The 14,328-nt window shown below is 31.8% G+C and overlaps 1 protein-coding gene across 1 annotated transcript; it reads left to right on the plus strand.

The window, feature by feature from the left end:
- The first annotated feature begins 4,710 nt into the window (after positions 1-4,710).
- Positions 4,711-13,722, plus strand: LOC131640596 (bifunctional aspartokinase/homoserine dehydrogenase 2, chloroplastic-like). The gene is made up of 18 exons (XM_058910981.1): positions 4,711-4,874; positions 5,039-5,103; positions 6,098-6,472; positions 6,818-6,906; positions 7,008-7,311; positions 7,440-7,492; positions 7,585-7,799; positions 7,924-8,011; positions 8,110-8,223; positions 10,715-10,813; positions 11,178-11,372; positions 11,499-11,581; positions 11,802-12,027; positions 12,263-12,408; positions 12,534-12,669; positions 12,948-13,031; positions 13,119-13,211; positions 13,360-13,722. The coding sequence occupies exons 1-18, from the start codon at positions 4,744-4,746 to the stop codon at positions 13,603-13,605; spliced, it is 2,742 nt and encodes a 913-aa protein (XP_058766964.1). The 5' UTR covers positions 4,711-4,743; the 3' UTR covers positions 13,606-13,722.
- Positions 13,723-14,328: the final 606 nt, after the last annotated feature.

The raw sequence follows: 14,328 nt of genomic DNA on the forward strand, positions 1-14,328 counted from the left end.
AACTTATTCCTTGTTTGCAATACAAGAAATCAGTTTCTTCACAAATAAGCAACTAAACTAAATCCTAACAATCGTATGTCATGTTTTCAAAACACGTTACATTATTATTATTTTTGAATCTAAAAAAAATATTGAAGGGTCAACATTGAATAATTTTAAAATAAAGGGACAAATTTCTTTAGTGAATGCAAATTGAGAAGTAAAAACTATATTTAAGTAAAATATAAATATAAAAAGAAAATATAACAAAGGATCAAGATGATACAATTAGATCATCTTAATACATAATCAATTTATAATATGTATCACGACTAAAATATTTCTACGTCTACATACAAAGTATATGTAAAACAATTTTATATTGTTAGTTCAAAGCAATTAATATATAGAAAATAAAATGACTTGATGTATAATTTCAATTTATAAATAATAATTTTGATACATAGTGATCAACAAGTTCAGTTTTCAGTTTGTATCTTTTTATATGTCATTTTCTTAAAATTCTTTTTATATATACACAGACAATCAATCAATTTTGATAAATACTATTATCTTTTTTTTTCTTCTTTTTCTAATATATTTAATAATTTACTATGTTATTTATTTTTCTCTCTTGTACTAAATAAATAACTAAATATATTATTGGCAAACATATAACTAATATTAGATTGAATTCTAAAAATGATGAGTAACTTACAACCTATGTAAATAAAACGAGTAAAAGAAAATCGATGGAGTAATTATTATTAGAGCTATCGGTTTATTGGACTTTTTCTAACTAGTACTTAACTTTAAAGACCCCTAAAATGTGTGGATTTATGTAGTTGAAAGTATGAAATCGGTAATAATATGTTGTTTTGGTTTTGATGTTAGATAACACTCATAAGAAAAGTCTTCATCAATTTTACTATTCAAGACTCGTTGGTTTAAATGATATCATCTGAATGATGATCAAAGTGACGGTGCTTGATAATTGGATCAACAGATGGGGCTTGAGATATTGTGCATCAAGTGATGGTGTTTGATATTTTAATCAAGTAATGGTGCTTGAAAAGTCGTTGATCAAATGATGATGCTTCATATATTGATCAAGTGATGGTGCTTAATAAGTTGTTGATCAAGTGATGATGTATGATATGTTGATCAAGTGATGATGCTTAACATATTTACCAAGTGATGGTGCTTGAAGATCAATATGTTTTGATCAAGATGAAGCTATAAGATTATCTTATACAATGTTAAAGTAAATGTGCTCAAGTTATGGTGATCAAGTTGTCTTGATCAAGTTGCGGAGATCAATATTGTTATGCTTGGAGATCAAGTTACATGTGTCAATCTATGGAGAGAACACCTTATGATAAGTGACGTTCGATGAAGTCAGCGAAGATCTCTGATCAAGAGATTTGTGTGATGATGGGGTTTTCATGAATAATTATCTCAAGCCTCATCAGAAGAAGATTCAAGTGTTAACGTCAAAGATAATATGACAAGGATCATAAGCTTTTGAGTTGTGAAAGATAGGAATGATGAAAGCTCGTTGTGTATGTGTCGAGTGATCAATGTTTGTAAAGGTATTAGACTCACTCTAAAATTTACTAAGACAAATCACACACGCACACACGCAAAACCCTTTGAAAATCCTCTCTTAATTTTATAGAATCACCTAAAAATATTTTAAAAGCCTAACTAGTTAATTAGGGAAATGTCTTATCAATTAGAAGCATATTTTACAAATGGTAATCGATTAAGCCTATTGGATAGTCGATTACTTCACTTTGTAATGTCTTAAATTGATTTAAGAAATCACTAATAGTTGACAACGAGTCTAAATCAAAACATTTCAATTTGGGTTGCCATAATCGATTATGAACTTGTGATAATTGATTATCAACTTTGAAAAACCCATAGATTATTTTCATATTTGATCCACCTTTTTGTCCTATAAATAGAGGGATCATTTCTCATTTCTAACACACTTGAAAACATATTTGAGATACCTTTTCTCTCACTCTCCTCCCTTTCTCTCTTTTATTTTCTCATATTTTCCTTAGTGCTTTCGATAGTGAAATTTTTATAACGAGGTAGTCTGGTCTGGTGTAAGGGCCTATTCGTAATATCCCATTGAGTGAAATTTTATTTTGGTTTTGATCTAAACCAAGAGAAAAGCTCTCTTTTAGTTGTTAAGTTAAAAGAAGTAAAACCTATATATGTTTCGTTAGGGAGGTCTCTGTTATTAAATCTCTCAGTCAGTTTGTGAGCTAAGCCATATGTTAAAAACTCTCACTTGTTTCGTGAGTTTAGGTTGTGCTAAAAACTCTTTGTAGATTGTGGAGGTCTCCGTACTGAAAATTCCGATCTTGGTTGGAAATTTAGCCATTAAAAAACTCAGATCCTTATGTAAGGAGGTTCGTGGGCATATCTTGTTAAACACTCTCAAGATAATGGAAACTTTCAATGATAAATTCTTGGATAGAGGAGTAAGTTACTTCATTAATAAGGGAAGGTAAGAAGTTTTGTATACTAGTAATTACGGTTGAAATTGAATGTCCTTTCAAACTCAGGGATGAGGTATTTATTGGAATCCCTTGGACTTGGATCTAAGGCTCCAAAAGAGTGATGTCCACTCTCAAGAGCTCGAATATGGGCAATTAACTGCCTTATTATTCAATGGATTCCCCTTTTTGACTTCGTCTCTTGTACCATTATAGATAAAGACACATCATTCTCATGTTTTCATAGAAGACAAGTGATATAGAAAATATGCGTCACAACTAAATGACAAATGTTCGTTCCAATAAACGGGCAACTAAAAAGCTGGAAGAGGCAATATACTACGTCCTCTCTTTAGAGAACTTCCTACGCCGCCTTTTATAAGTCTTTTATAAATATACCAATACAAAACTATTTACTCAGATTTTAATAAAAAAGGTTTAAAATAAATAATTACAAAAAAATATAGTTTACTCTTATATTTAATTTAGTTTCTTTCTAATTTTTTCATAAACATCAACCAATCAAAATTGTTTTAACACCTTTTCCACAAACTTTAAAAAAGATTAAAAAAGTTTAAACTTTCTTAATAATTATAAAATAATAAAATAGTACTTATTTTTCTTTAAAAATTAGTCTGGAATAGTATGTAGTTAAATAATGGTAGACTTGATAGGGAAGACTACGATTCGATCCTTCACAACTGCAATTGAAAGGAGCTGGAATTAATTGATGCCAGAACTGATTCCCAAACTGGACTACACTGGTAGTGAAAAATAAATAAATAAATAATGGTGTCCTTAAATAATCTAGAAGGATTTAGATTGGTTAATCTTAAATGTATAATCACTCTTTCGTCACAAATCAACGGAGCTATTTGCAAAGTTTTTTTTTTTTTTTTCATGTTGATTTATTTATTTATTTGAATTTTTCAATGAAAATTTGATTATTATCTTAAAAGTTTAATTATAGTTTTGTTTATTTTTTCTATTTCAATGATTCACGAAGTTAATTGTTCTAATTTAGAATTTAACAATTTTGATCCTTTCACTTTTGTATTGAAAACGAATAACAGTTTTTTTTTTTTTTAATAATGTGTCACTCGTAAAATTAAATAAATTATTATGGACAAATCTCGAAAAAACAAAAAATATATTACATATCATTGAAAAAATCATGTCATTAATTTTCAATACAAAATGTAATAAATATATAAAAAAAATTATAGACAATATCTCAATTCATCCCATAATATTCTTAAGCACATGAAGAAATTTTATTTTTGTCTCTATGCTTTCGGAGTATATCTTCGGAAGCACTTTTTTATTTAACGTTGATTTATTTTGTAGGTGCAACTTTTATTTAACATTGTTTAAACAGTTCCGTAGATGCACATGCGAAACAAATCAACGTTAAATAAAAAATGTCCTTCCGAAGATACACCTATGAAAGTCGGGGGTATTTTTAAAAACGCACATAGTGTGTGAGAAATTCCAAGAAGTGAGATGAGAGATTGTCTTTTTTTATAAGATGGAGGGTCTAAGCCCAAAATTAAAATAAATTACAAGGAAAAAGTACGCGGGATATAATTCCTCGTCAGATAGCTACGAAGTAGACTATATAAATCCTTCGGACAAACGTCATACACATGATTAATAGAATTAGGAGTGGCAAAATAGGCCCCCGTCCGTCCCTCCTTAAGCTCGTCAAAAAGCGAGCGGGACGGATAAGTCTGTCAAGTAAAATATGCATAAAAATCATGCCCGCCCGGTCAAGGTGGCGGGTTGGTGGACTTACTCGCCTATTTTTTTTATTTGGTTTTTTAATAGATTAATAGTTTTTTTTTACCATTCAATTAAATTTTGTCAGTTATTTTTTAGAACAATTTTTATAAAACATCTTTTAAACAAATTTTACTTAAATTTTTTTTGCATATATTTAAAAATAAATGTATGCAATATTTTTGGCGGAGCAGACTTTGGTAGGCGGTGGGTCCGAAATAAATTCCCTTTATAATGGGTTAGATAAATAAATTCCCTTTTATTTATACCATTTCTATTAATTTATGTGAGTTGATCAATTATGGAAAATTAACTTTATAATGGAGGACAAATAGTAGATATTTTCTTGATTCAAAACCAATAATTGACTATGACACCAACCTTTTGTCATACATCTTTCTTTCACTATAAAAGGTGAGAGAGACTCCCCTCACACTCTCACTCACACACTGTCCTCTCTCGTTCCTGGTGAATGGCGTCGTTTTGCCCCGTCACTCCCCAATATCTCCTCTCCAATTCATTTCCAAACACTTCACATTTTCCACATCGCACCTTTCAACCTCATTCCTTACTCTCCCTCCATTCTTCTTCACACTTCTTTCGGTATCTTTTCTTCACACTCCATAACTGATACTTTTTCATTTTCTTCACTGTAATAATGCAATTTTGTTATTAATTAAGTGAACTAAATCTCATTTTCACAGATTTCATTTTCATTTGCTTTTGAGAGTATTTTTATTCTTAGTTTTTTTTTTTTTTCGTTTCAGGAAGAGTGTTAGTTTCCTATGGGGGAGAGACTCACCAACCTTCAAGATACACTCTTCCCTTGCAGGTTCATACTTTATTTTATGTCATCCAAAATAATTGACTCTGTTTATTGATGTAGATTCATGAATTATAAATGAGAGAGTGAAACTTATTTTTATTAAATAACTTTTATCCTATTTACTTTTATCGTATATGCAAAATAAAATATATTAAAATGAGAGTAATGTAAATAGTAGGAATTAAATGATGCAATTGAGAAAATTATGAATTAATGTTGTATTGAAAATTAAAAAGGATTATTTACTTTTTTTTGACAATTTTTATTATATATAGATCAATTATTTTAGATGTTTGTGGTGCAGTTTAGATCGATTTTAAAGTAAAATTGCATCCAATTAAAAAATAAATTATTGTGGTTTGCTTTTAGATGATTAACTTAAAAAATTTATTTGATTCTGTCTAATTTAATACAGTTTAATTTAAATTGATTTTTGGTTATTTAAATTATAATTATAATTTTTTTATTAATATTAATATTATAAAGATAGTGTAAAATAATAAGTTTAATTTAGAATAGATCCTATAATATATTAAAAATTAATATTATGAAACGATAATGATTATTTATATTTGAAATAAATAAAATAATAAAAAATAAGTTAAATAAACTATTAAGTAGTAGTAAGAGAAAAATTAAAAATCAACAAAAAATAATATATTAATATAATATATTATGAATTTAATTGATATGCAATACTGTCAATTAATCATAATTGTTAACTTTTTACATGTGTTTGATTTTTATTTTAATCGATATCGATAGTAGCACCTATGAATAGTTAGGATGCACCGACCGTGTAAAATTTTTTTAATAGTGAAAGAGTATATCAATTAGTTTCATATATTATATCATTAAAAAATAAATATTAAAATATATGTGGTTTTATTTGATTTGACTCTAAAAATTCGATTTAAAATTTGATATGAAGGGAAAAATCTTATTTGATTTGATTCTTTTGCATCAATATGATTGTCTAATTAACTTGTGCTTTTATTAGATTTTACGGTGGATGTAGCTGTAGAGGAGAAAAAGCTACCAAAAGGAGAAACTTGGTCTGTTCACAAGTTTGGTGGAACTTGTGTGGGAAGTTCAGTGAGGATAAACAATGTTGCAGATGTAATTATCAATGATGATTCTGAGAGGAAATTGGTGGTGGTGTCTGCTATGTCAAAAGTAACAGATATGATGTATGATCTCATATACAAGGCTCAATCTCAGGATAAGTCTTACATACCTGCACTGGATGTTGTTGAAGAGAAGCACAGTTTAACTGCACATGAGTTATTTGATGGAGATGATCTTGCCACTTTCTTAGCCAATTTGCATCAAGATATTAGAAACTTAAAGGCAATGCTTCATGCTATAGACATAGGTAAACATGCCTTTTATTTCTCTCTTTTGTTCCGTTCTTCTATTATAACTGTCTTTGGCAGAGCCGTCTCAGTTTTTCGGAGATCCTGTGTAGAATAGTCGCAGTTTAACCATGACAAAATAAATAGAAGTCCTATTTAACTATAGTTTAGCCGTGACAAACATTTTATAAGACTGTTTAGTTATGGTTTAACCATGACAAATTTTGACCGCTATCTGGTAACCTGCCTTGCATGCCTTCAAAGACGACTCTGGTCTATAGGAATAATTAATGCATCTATATTGTCGCATATAAGGAATTTCTGGGGCTATCATCCCAACTAATGACACACTTAATATCTTGCAGCTGGTCATGCTACAGAATCTTTTACTGACTTAGTTGTGGGACATGGGGAGTTATGGTCTGCGCAGATATTGTCTTATGTTGTTAAGAAGGTACTATGTTGTTTTAACAAGAAAATATCTGCAATTTGTTTTTTTTACGTTTATGTGAGTTGTGCTGGTTGCATCATGCACGCTTCCTTTCTACTATGCAGAAAGGGATTGACTGCAAATGGATGGACGCAAGGGAAGTCCTTATTGTAAATCCTACTAGTGCTGATCAAGTTGATCCTGATTACTTGGAATCCGAACGAAGACTTAATAAATGGTACTCTCTTAACCCATCTAAGGTAATCATTGCTACTGGATTTATAGCTAGCACGCGTCAAAATATTCCAACTACTCTCAAGAGAGACGGGAGTGATTTCTCAGCAGCAATTATGGCCTCTCTGTTCCGGGCACGTCAGGTCACCATTTGGACAGATGTTGATGGTGTGTACAGTGCAGATCCTAGAAAAGGTTTGTTCTGATCCTTCTTTCATGTGCCAGTGTAACCATCATTGAATTATATTGATGATGATTTAGTTTTGCTTTATGCGCGACTGTCTTATCATTTATGTGATTCTACATAAACAATATCTTTCCAGTTAGTGATGCCGTGATTTTGAAGACACTGTCTTATCGAGAGGCATCGGAGATGGTAAGTTGCACACTGGAAAGTGGAAAGCGTCAAAACTTCTTGTGTCCTTAAAATTCAGAAGATTAACTTTCATTCTGCATCATCTTGTGCAGTCTTACTTTGGAGCAAATGTCTTACATCCACGAACAATTAGTCCAGTTATTCGATATGGCATACCGGTTATAATAAGGAATATTTTCAACACCTCTGCTCCTGGAACAAAGGTCTGCCATCCTTCTATTATTGAAAATGAAGATAAGAAGATATTAAAAAATTATGTCAAAGGCTTTACAACAATAGACAACTTGGCACTTGTAAATGTGGAAGGGTGAGTCACGAATTGCAAACGTTTCATATAATGAATGATTTGTTTTCTAGATCTTTGATGCTTTCTCTTTGATTAGTCTTAAATACTACTCTCAAAATGTTGCTCTCATTGTTTTGTTTTGTAGAACCGGAATGGCTGGTGTTCCAGGTACTGCCAGTACTATTTTTAGAGCAGTGAAAGAGGTTGGAGCTAATGTTATTATGATATCTCAGGTACGCTCACCGAGTCGCCATATTTTACTGCTTCCCTCCCTCACTTTTCCACAGTTACATATATGAAACTGACTTGATGTTTAACTGCGTCCGTGTAGGCTAGTAGCGAACATTCTGTATGTTTTGCTGTGCCCGAGAAGGAAGTAAAAGCTGTTGCTGAGGCGTTGCAATCTATGTTCCAGAATGCATTGTATGCTGGCCGTCTTTCTCAGGTGCCAACTCCAATTCTTCTATAACATTATTCTTATTTCAATTTGATTGCAACCAAGTTATTATTTTGTTCATTTGTTTATTGGTATCAAGCATATAAAGCTGATTGTGAATTACTAGCTGACTCCAAATACAAATAAAACTTACAAGCTAATTCCAAATACATTAAGAATTTGTTTAAGAGTATAAATCTGACTGGTACTGGTATAGTTTTCCTGTATTGTGAAAGCGCTTTTCTATTTACAGTTCCTTAAATAAGGGCAGATTAAGCATACAATGCAGAAAAAAGACGCGCATATCAATGATACCTTAATGATTCACACCAAGAAAAACTGCTGGCTGGTGCATTGACTGTGAAGTAATTTTAAGGACCTAGGAGCTAGGTTTTTTATTATTTTTCTTTCTGAAAACTTTGTATCCGGCCTTGCAACCGAATAATTCAAAGGATTAATCCCACTATCCACTAATGGGAGGACCGTCCACTAGCGGGAGGCCCATTTAACGCCAGAGCTTCGCTATGTATAGACTTGCCCAACACAAAGATGGTTAACACCTAACAGAATTTGAACCTGAGATCTTGAGAGGCGCACTCTCTCAAGACCAAAATTGTCAAGATCGGGATCTTGCATCAGAATGAGAGGGAATAACAAGATCGTAAAATATAAAATCATAGCTAACATCGGAAGATCATACCCCATTATTTTTGAAAGATCGAGAGGGGGTAGCAAGATCCTAAAACATAAAATTGCAGCATAAATTGTAAGATCATACTAAAATGAAAAATTAATATTATATATTTAAAGTATTTTTACATGATATATTTCAGTAGACAAGTGTATTAGAGAGAATGTGACTCTTTCATATTCTGTAGACGTTAGACTGACGTGTACGATTGAGTTTTCATACTTTATTACTATAACATGAAACATTACTATAACATGAAACATTTGTTAAACTTTAGGGATATACTCCATTTGGTCCTTAATATAACAAAAATTTACTTTTTAGGTTCATTGAAGAATAACGTATTTAGACTTCATATAGTTCAAATACATTGATTCTTCAATGAACCTAAAAAGTAAATTTTTTCTTATATTAAAGACCAGAGGTGGTATTTGATACTCCCTCTGTCCCAAATTATAAGACCTTTTGGAGAAAAAATTTGTCCAAAATTATAAGTCACTTTACAATTATAATGCAACATTAATACAATTTTTTCTAATATACCCTCTATCATTATTACTCTTTTAATTTCGCTTTCTAATATACTCCCTCCGTTTTTTATTATAAGTCGTTTTGGAAAAAAAATTGTATTTAAATATAAGTCGCTTTACAATTCCAATGAATAATTAATGCTATTTTTCCTATTATATCCTTAAATATTTATTATTCTCTCTCCTTTCAATTATATAAATTTATCTTCCACATGTCATTTATGAAAGATAATTTTGTAAAAACCTTCATAATTTCTCATTTTTATACAACAATTATTATTTTTCTTAATCTGTGTGAAAAGTCTAAAACGACTTATAATAAAAAACGGAGGGAGTAATTGTTAAAAGACTTTTTTTTGTAAAGTTATACACCTCTGTTCCATTATATAAGAGACAATTCACTTTTCTAGATTTATTGAATAATTAATAAATCTAGTCAATATACATACCACATACATTGATTATTCAATGAACTTAAAAAGTGAATGGTCTCTTATATAAATGAACAGAGTTATATAAAGGAACGGAGGTAGTACATCATTTCACTTTTTCATAAAATAATAATTGTATTTTTTAATTGGTGTGAAATGGTCAGAACGTCTTATAATTTGGGATGGAGGTAGTAAATTATTAGGTTTATCATGAGTCAATTATTTTAAAAAAATCCTATAAGTGAGATGTTTATTCTCTAAACCCTAAATCTAAGACTTCATCATTTCAATAGGCATGCAATCATCACCATTGAACAGGAATTGTTATGTCTCTGCATCTTGTCATCCTTTTCGGCTTTCAAAATGCAAGCATTTGGGTTTTTTTTCACAATTTAGTTACAACACACGATTTTACTTAAGATCGGAATCATTAGGGGTGAGTGAGATTGTTAAATCTTAAGATCTTAAGATCTAGATCGAGTTCTTGACAACCATGCTCAGGACCCAAGCCTTCACCAACAGACCAACCATTGAAGGGGTTTACAATTTTTATTATTGACAAGTGCCTAATGAATTTGGGATCTACTTATTTTAATTACATATGGAGAAATCTTGGTTGTTTCCTTGGATCTCCGTTAACAAATTTGACCTCTCCTCTAAATTAAATTAGAGACTATTAATACAATGAGGTAGTAATATATCAGTCGTGGCATGTTATGACAAGTGAAAGGATGGAAGCCTTATTTTAGTTCTTAATGATGCACATATTCATTATGTTAACATATACAATTTGTTAAATTATATTTTATCATCTTTATAACAATCTAAAGTATGTTGCGACTTCTCAGGTTGCAGTCATTCCAAATTGCAGTATATTGGCAGCTGTTGGCCAGAAAATGGCAAGCACCCCAGGAGTTAGTGCCACCCTTTTCAATGCATTGGCTAAGGTATTGTACTACTTGTATGACAGTTTTTGTGAACTTTATAATACTATGTTTTGTAAATATATGAGAGCATGTTATTATTTATGTAAGACACTAAGAAGCCAAAAATTGACGATAAAGTATGAGAATTTCGACGGACTATACCAGCCCCTAGACGTTAATGGGAATGTAGTGTCTACAAACTTGCTAAACGTAATGAAGTTAAAAAAAAAAAGACTTAAATCAGGTGAAATAAATTAAGGAAGAGGTGAAAGTATTGATCACAAAACAAGATATCAAAGAAACACGGAGTTGTTAAACATGTTGGTGTGCTATTTATTTATTAGTTTGCTTAACTTTTTTATGGTCAAATTTGTAAATGAAACAGGCCAACATAAATATCCTTGCTATAGCACAAGGTTGTTCCGAGTACAATGTTAGTGTTGTTCTTAAGCGGGAGGATTCTATAAAGGCTCTGCGAGCCGTCCATTCTAGATTTTATAACTCAGAAACCACCATAGCAATGGGCATAATTGGACCTGGGTTAATTGGGAGCACACTCCTTGATCAGCTAAGGGATCAGGTACTACTTGGTTACGGTTTATTTTTTTTAGTAGCTAGGTCCAAAGTATCATGTCTGTGTAGGGATTCAACAAGCATAACGGCTTCCTGATCGATAGAATAACTCATGTAACATCTGGTAATGCAGGTGGCAACTTTGAAAGAAGAATCAAACATTGATTTACGTGTAATGGGGATCATGGGTTCAAAGTCGATGCTCCTTGATGATTCGTAAGTCAAATTGTTTCGAGCTCAATCCCTTGAATGCTAAGGAATTAATAATGAAATTTCTTGATCAACAATATTCTGTTGATAGGAAAATTTCTTTGATATGCAGTGTGCATCCTTGAATTTTTTAGCTGATTCCCTTGGCTTTATCTCTGCCCTTTTAGTCATATTAATCTGCTTCTAATTCAACTATGATGAACTATAATTTTTTATTGCAATGCAGGGGGATCAACTTAGTAAAGTGGACCGAAATTCGAGAGGAAAAAGGTGAAGTGACTGATTTGGAAAAATTTGTTCAACATGTGCATGGAAATCATTTTATACCAAACACGGTTTTAATCGACTGCACAGCTGATTCTGGCGTAGCAAGCCATTACAACGACTGGCTGCGCAAAGGGATACATGTAATCACACCTAATAAAAAGGCAAATTCAGGACCACTTAATGAGGTAAACTAACTAATCCACCATATTAAGAAATTTGAGATTCCATTTCAGTGGCATATGTTGTTGGTTCCTTAAGTTTTTTTGAATTAATGAATGCATTACACAGTAAGATAATTGTTTTTCTATTATGAGAAAGACTAACAAGTCACCCTCATTAACATTGACACCCTCTGTGGTTACTTTTTCACTCATAAATTACTACTTTTGGGACTTTCTAATCTTTACTCTCTATTTCTAGTATTTGAGGTTAAGAGTTCTTCAGAGGCAATCATACACACATTACTTCTATGAAGCTACTGTTGGAGCCGGTCTTCCAATTATTAGCACATTACGGGGGCTTCTCGAAACTGGTGACAAAATATTGCAAATTGAAGGCATCTTCAGGTTCCCTTCAAACCTATTTTACTTCCTCCACTTGACTTTTTTTTTGTGGATCAGACTTCACATCTAAGACTTTGTTTACTCGATCTTATGCTTTAAAACTGAAGATACTGTATCTGATTTTGCAGTGGGACTTTGAGTTACATCTTTAATAACTTCAGAGATGGACGAGTTTTTAGTGAGGTAGTTGCTGAAGCAAAGGAAGCAGGTTATACTGAACCAGATCCAAGGGATGATCTGTCTGGAACCGATGTTGCAAGAAAGGTGCAATATGAAAATATTTAACATATCTGCATAATTTTTTTCTCACATTTCGAACGAACCAAAATATGTGGATATTTATTTTTTATTCACAAAACATTGGGCCTCAAATTTATGCATGAGGATGATTTCAAATTTGTTTTACATGTATAAACCCGTAATTTGATTTCAAGCTTAAATGCTAAGATACTAAAAACCATGACAGATTTAAAGTAAACATGTTGATTCAAACGAATATTATTTTGATGCTCATTTAGCTTTAAATTCCTATGGTTCTACAGGTGATAATTCTTGCAAGGGAATCTGGCTTGAAGCTAGAGCTTTCTGATATTCCCGTTGAAAATCTTGTGCCGGAGCAATTAAGAGTAAGAAGCAATTTCTTCAATTATGCAGTACTGAACAATAACATACATTCTTATACTCAACATAGATACCTTGATGATTTTATGCAGGCTAGTGCATCTGCTCAAGAGTTTATGCAGAAATTACCAGAATTCGATCACGAGATATCAAAGAAACAAGAAGATGCTGACACTGCAGGGGAAGTAAGTAATAACTAGACATAACATAACCTGATATTTGATAAGCTTCTGTTTGAAGTTTACATTATCAACTAGTTTTTCCACCATGACATTTTCTTCATAGTATAATGTTCATATCTAAATTCTTAATGCTTTCATGTAATGTTTGAAGGTATTGAGATATGTGGGAGTGGTAGACGTGGCTAATCAAAAGGGGTCGGTGGAGCTTCGACGATACAAGAAGGATCATCCATTCGCGCAATTATCCGGCTCGGATAACATTATTGCATTCACAACAAGAAGGTATAAAGACCAACCTCTGATAGTTCGTGGACCAGGAGCTGGTGCACAAGTCACAGCTGGTGGAATATTCAGTGACATTTTGCGTCTTGCATCATATCTTGGTGCTCCATCTTAGGTGTCTTTTTGCTACCATGGATTCTGTAGCGTCTAGTTTGATACATTTCGGTCTTGTTGTAACATTAGTTCTGGTGTATGAATATAATAAAATAAATGCGAACACTTTGTATCTAGAGTTTGGTTGGCTACAAGGTTGTCAGAATCGAGAGTTTACTTTGAATCGAAAGAGTATAGTAAGATCGAAAAATCGTAAATCGCAACCAAAATCGGTGGATTCTACTCAAATCGTTTTGTTGAATCGAAAGGGGAAATCAAGATCGCATAATCGAAAATCGCAACCAAAATCGATGGATTCAACTCATAATAGTATATAACTATATAACTATATATATACAGATTAACCTGTTAGCCATAGTCCATATTAGAAACAATTATTATCCCAGAACAGTCAATTATTAGCCCAGAACAGAACAATTATTAAACGGGTCACCTTTACCCATTCTAAAATTACCCATAATAAAAAAAGCCCAAAATCGGTGAAATCCATATAAAATCGCGGATTTTGCTGCGATTCTGCGATTTTGTGCGACTTTATTGGGATTTTACTCTGGATTAGGATTCTACTCACGATTCAGATCGTTTAGGGTGAGCAAAATCGCAAAATCCATGGATTTTACGATTCTGATCGCGATTCTGATAACAGTGGTTGGCTATTATATTATATATTTATCATTCAATAATTCCATTCATATCATTTTTTATATTAATTTATTTTAAAATT

The sequence above is a fragment of the Vicia villosa genome, unplaced genomic scaffold (assembly GCF_029867415.1).
Source record: "Vicia villosa cultivar HV-30 ecotype Madison, WI unplaced genomic scaffold, Vvil1.0 ctg.003222F_1_1, whole genome shotgun sequence".
Classification (NCBI taxonomy): domain Eukaryota; kingdom Viridiplantae; phylum Streptophyta; class Magnoliopsida; order Fabales; family Fabaceae; genus Vicia; species Vicia villosa.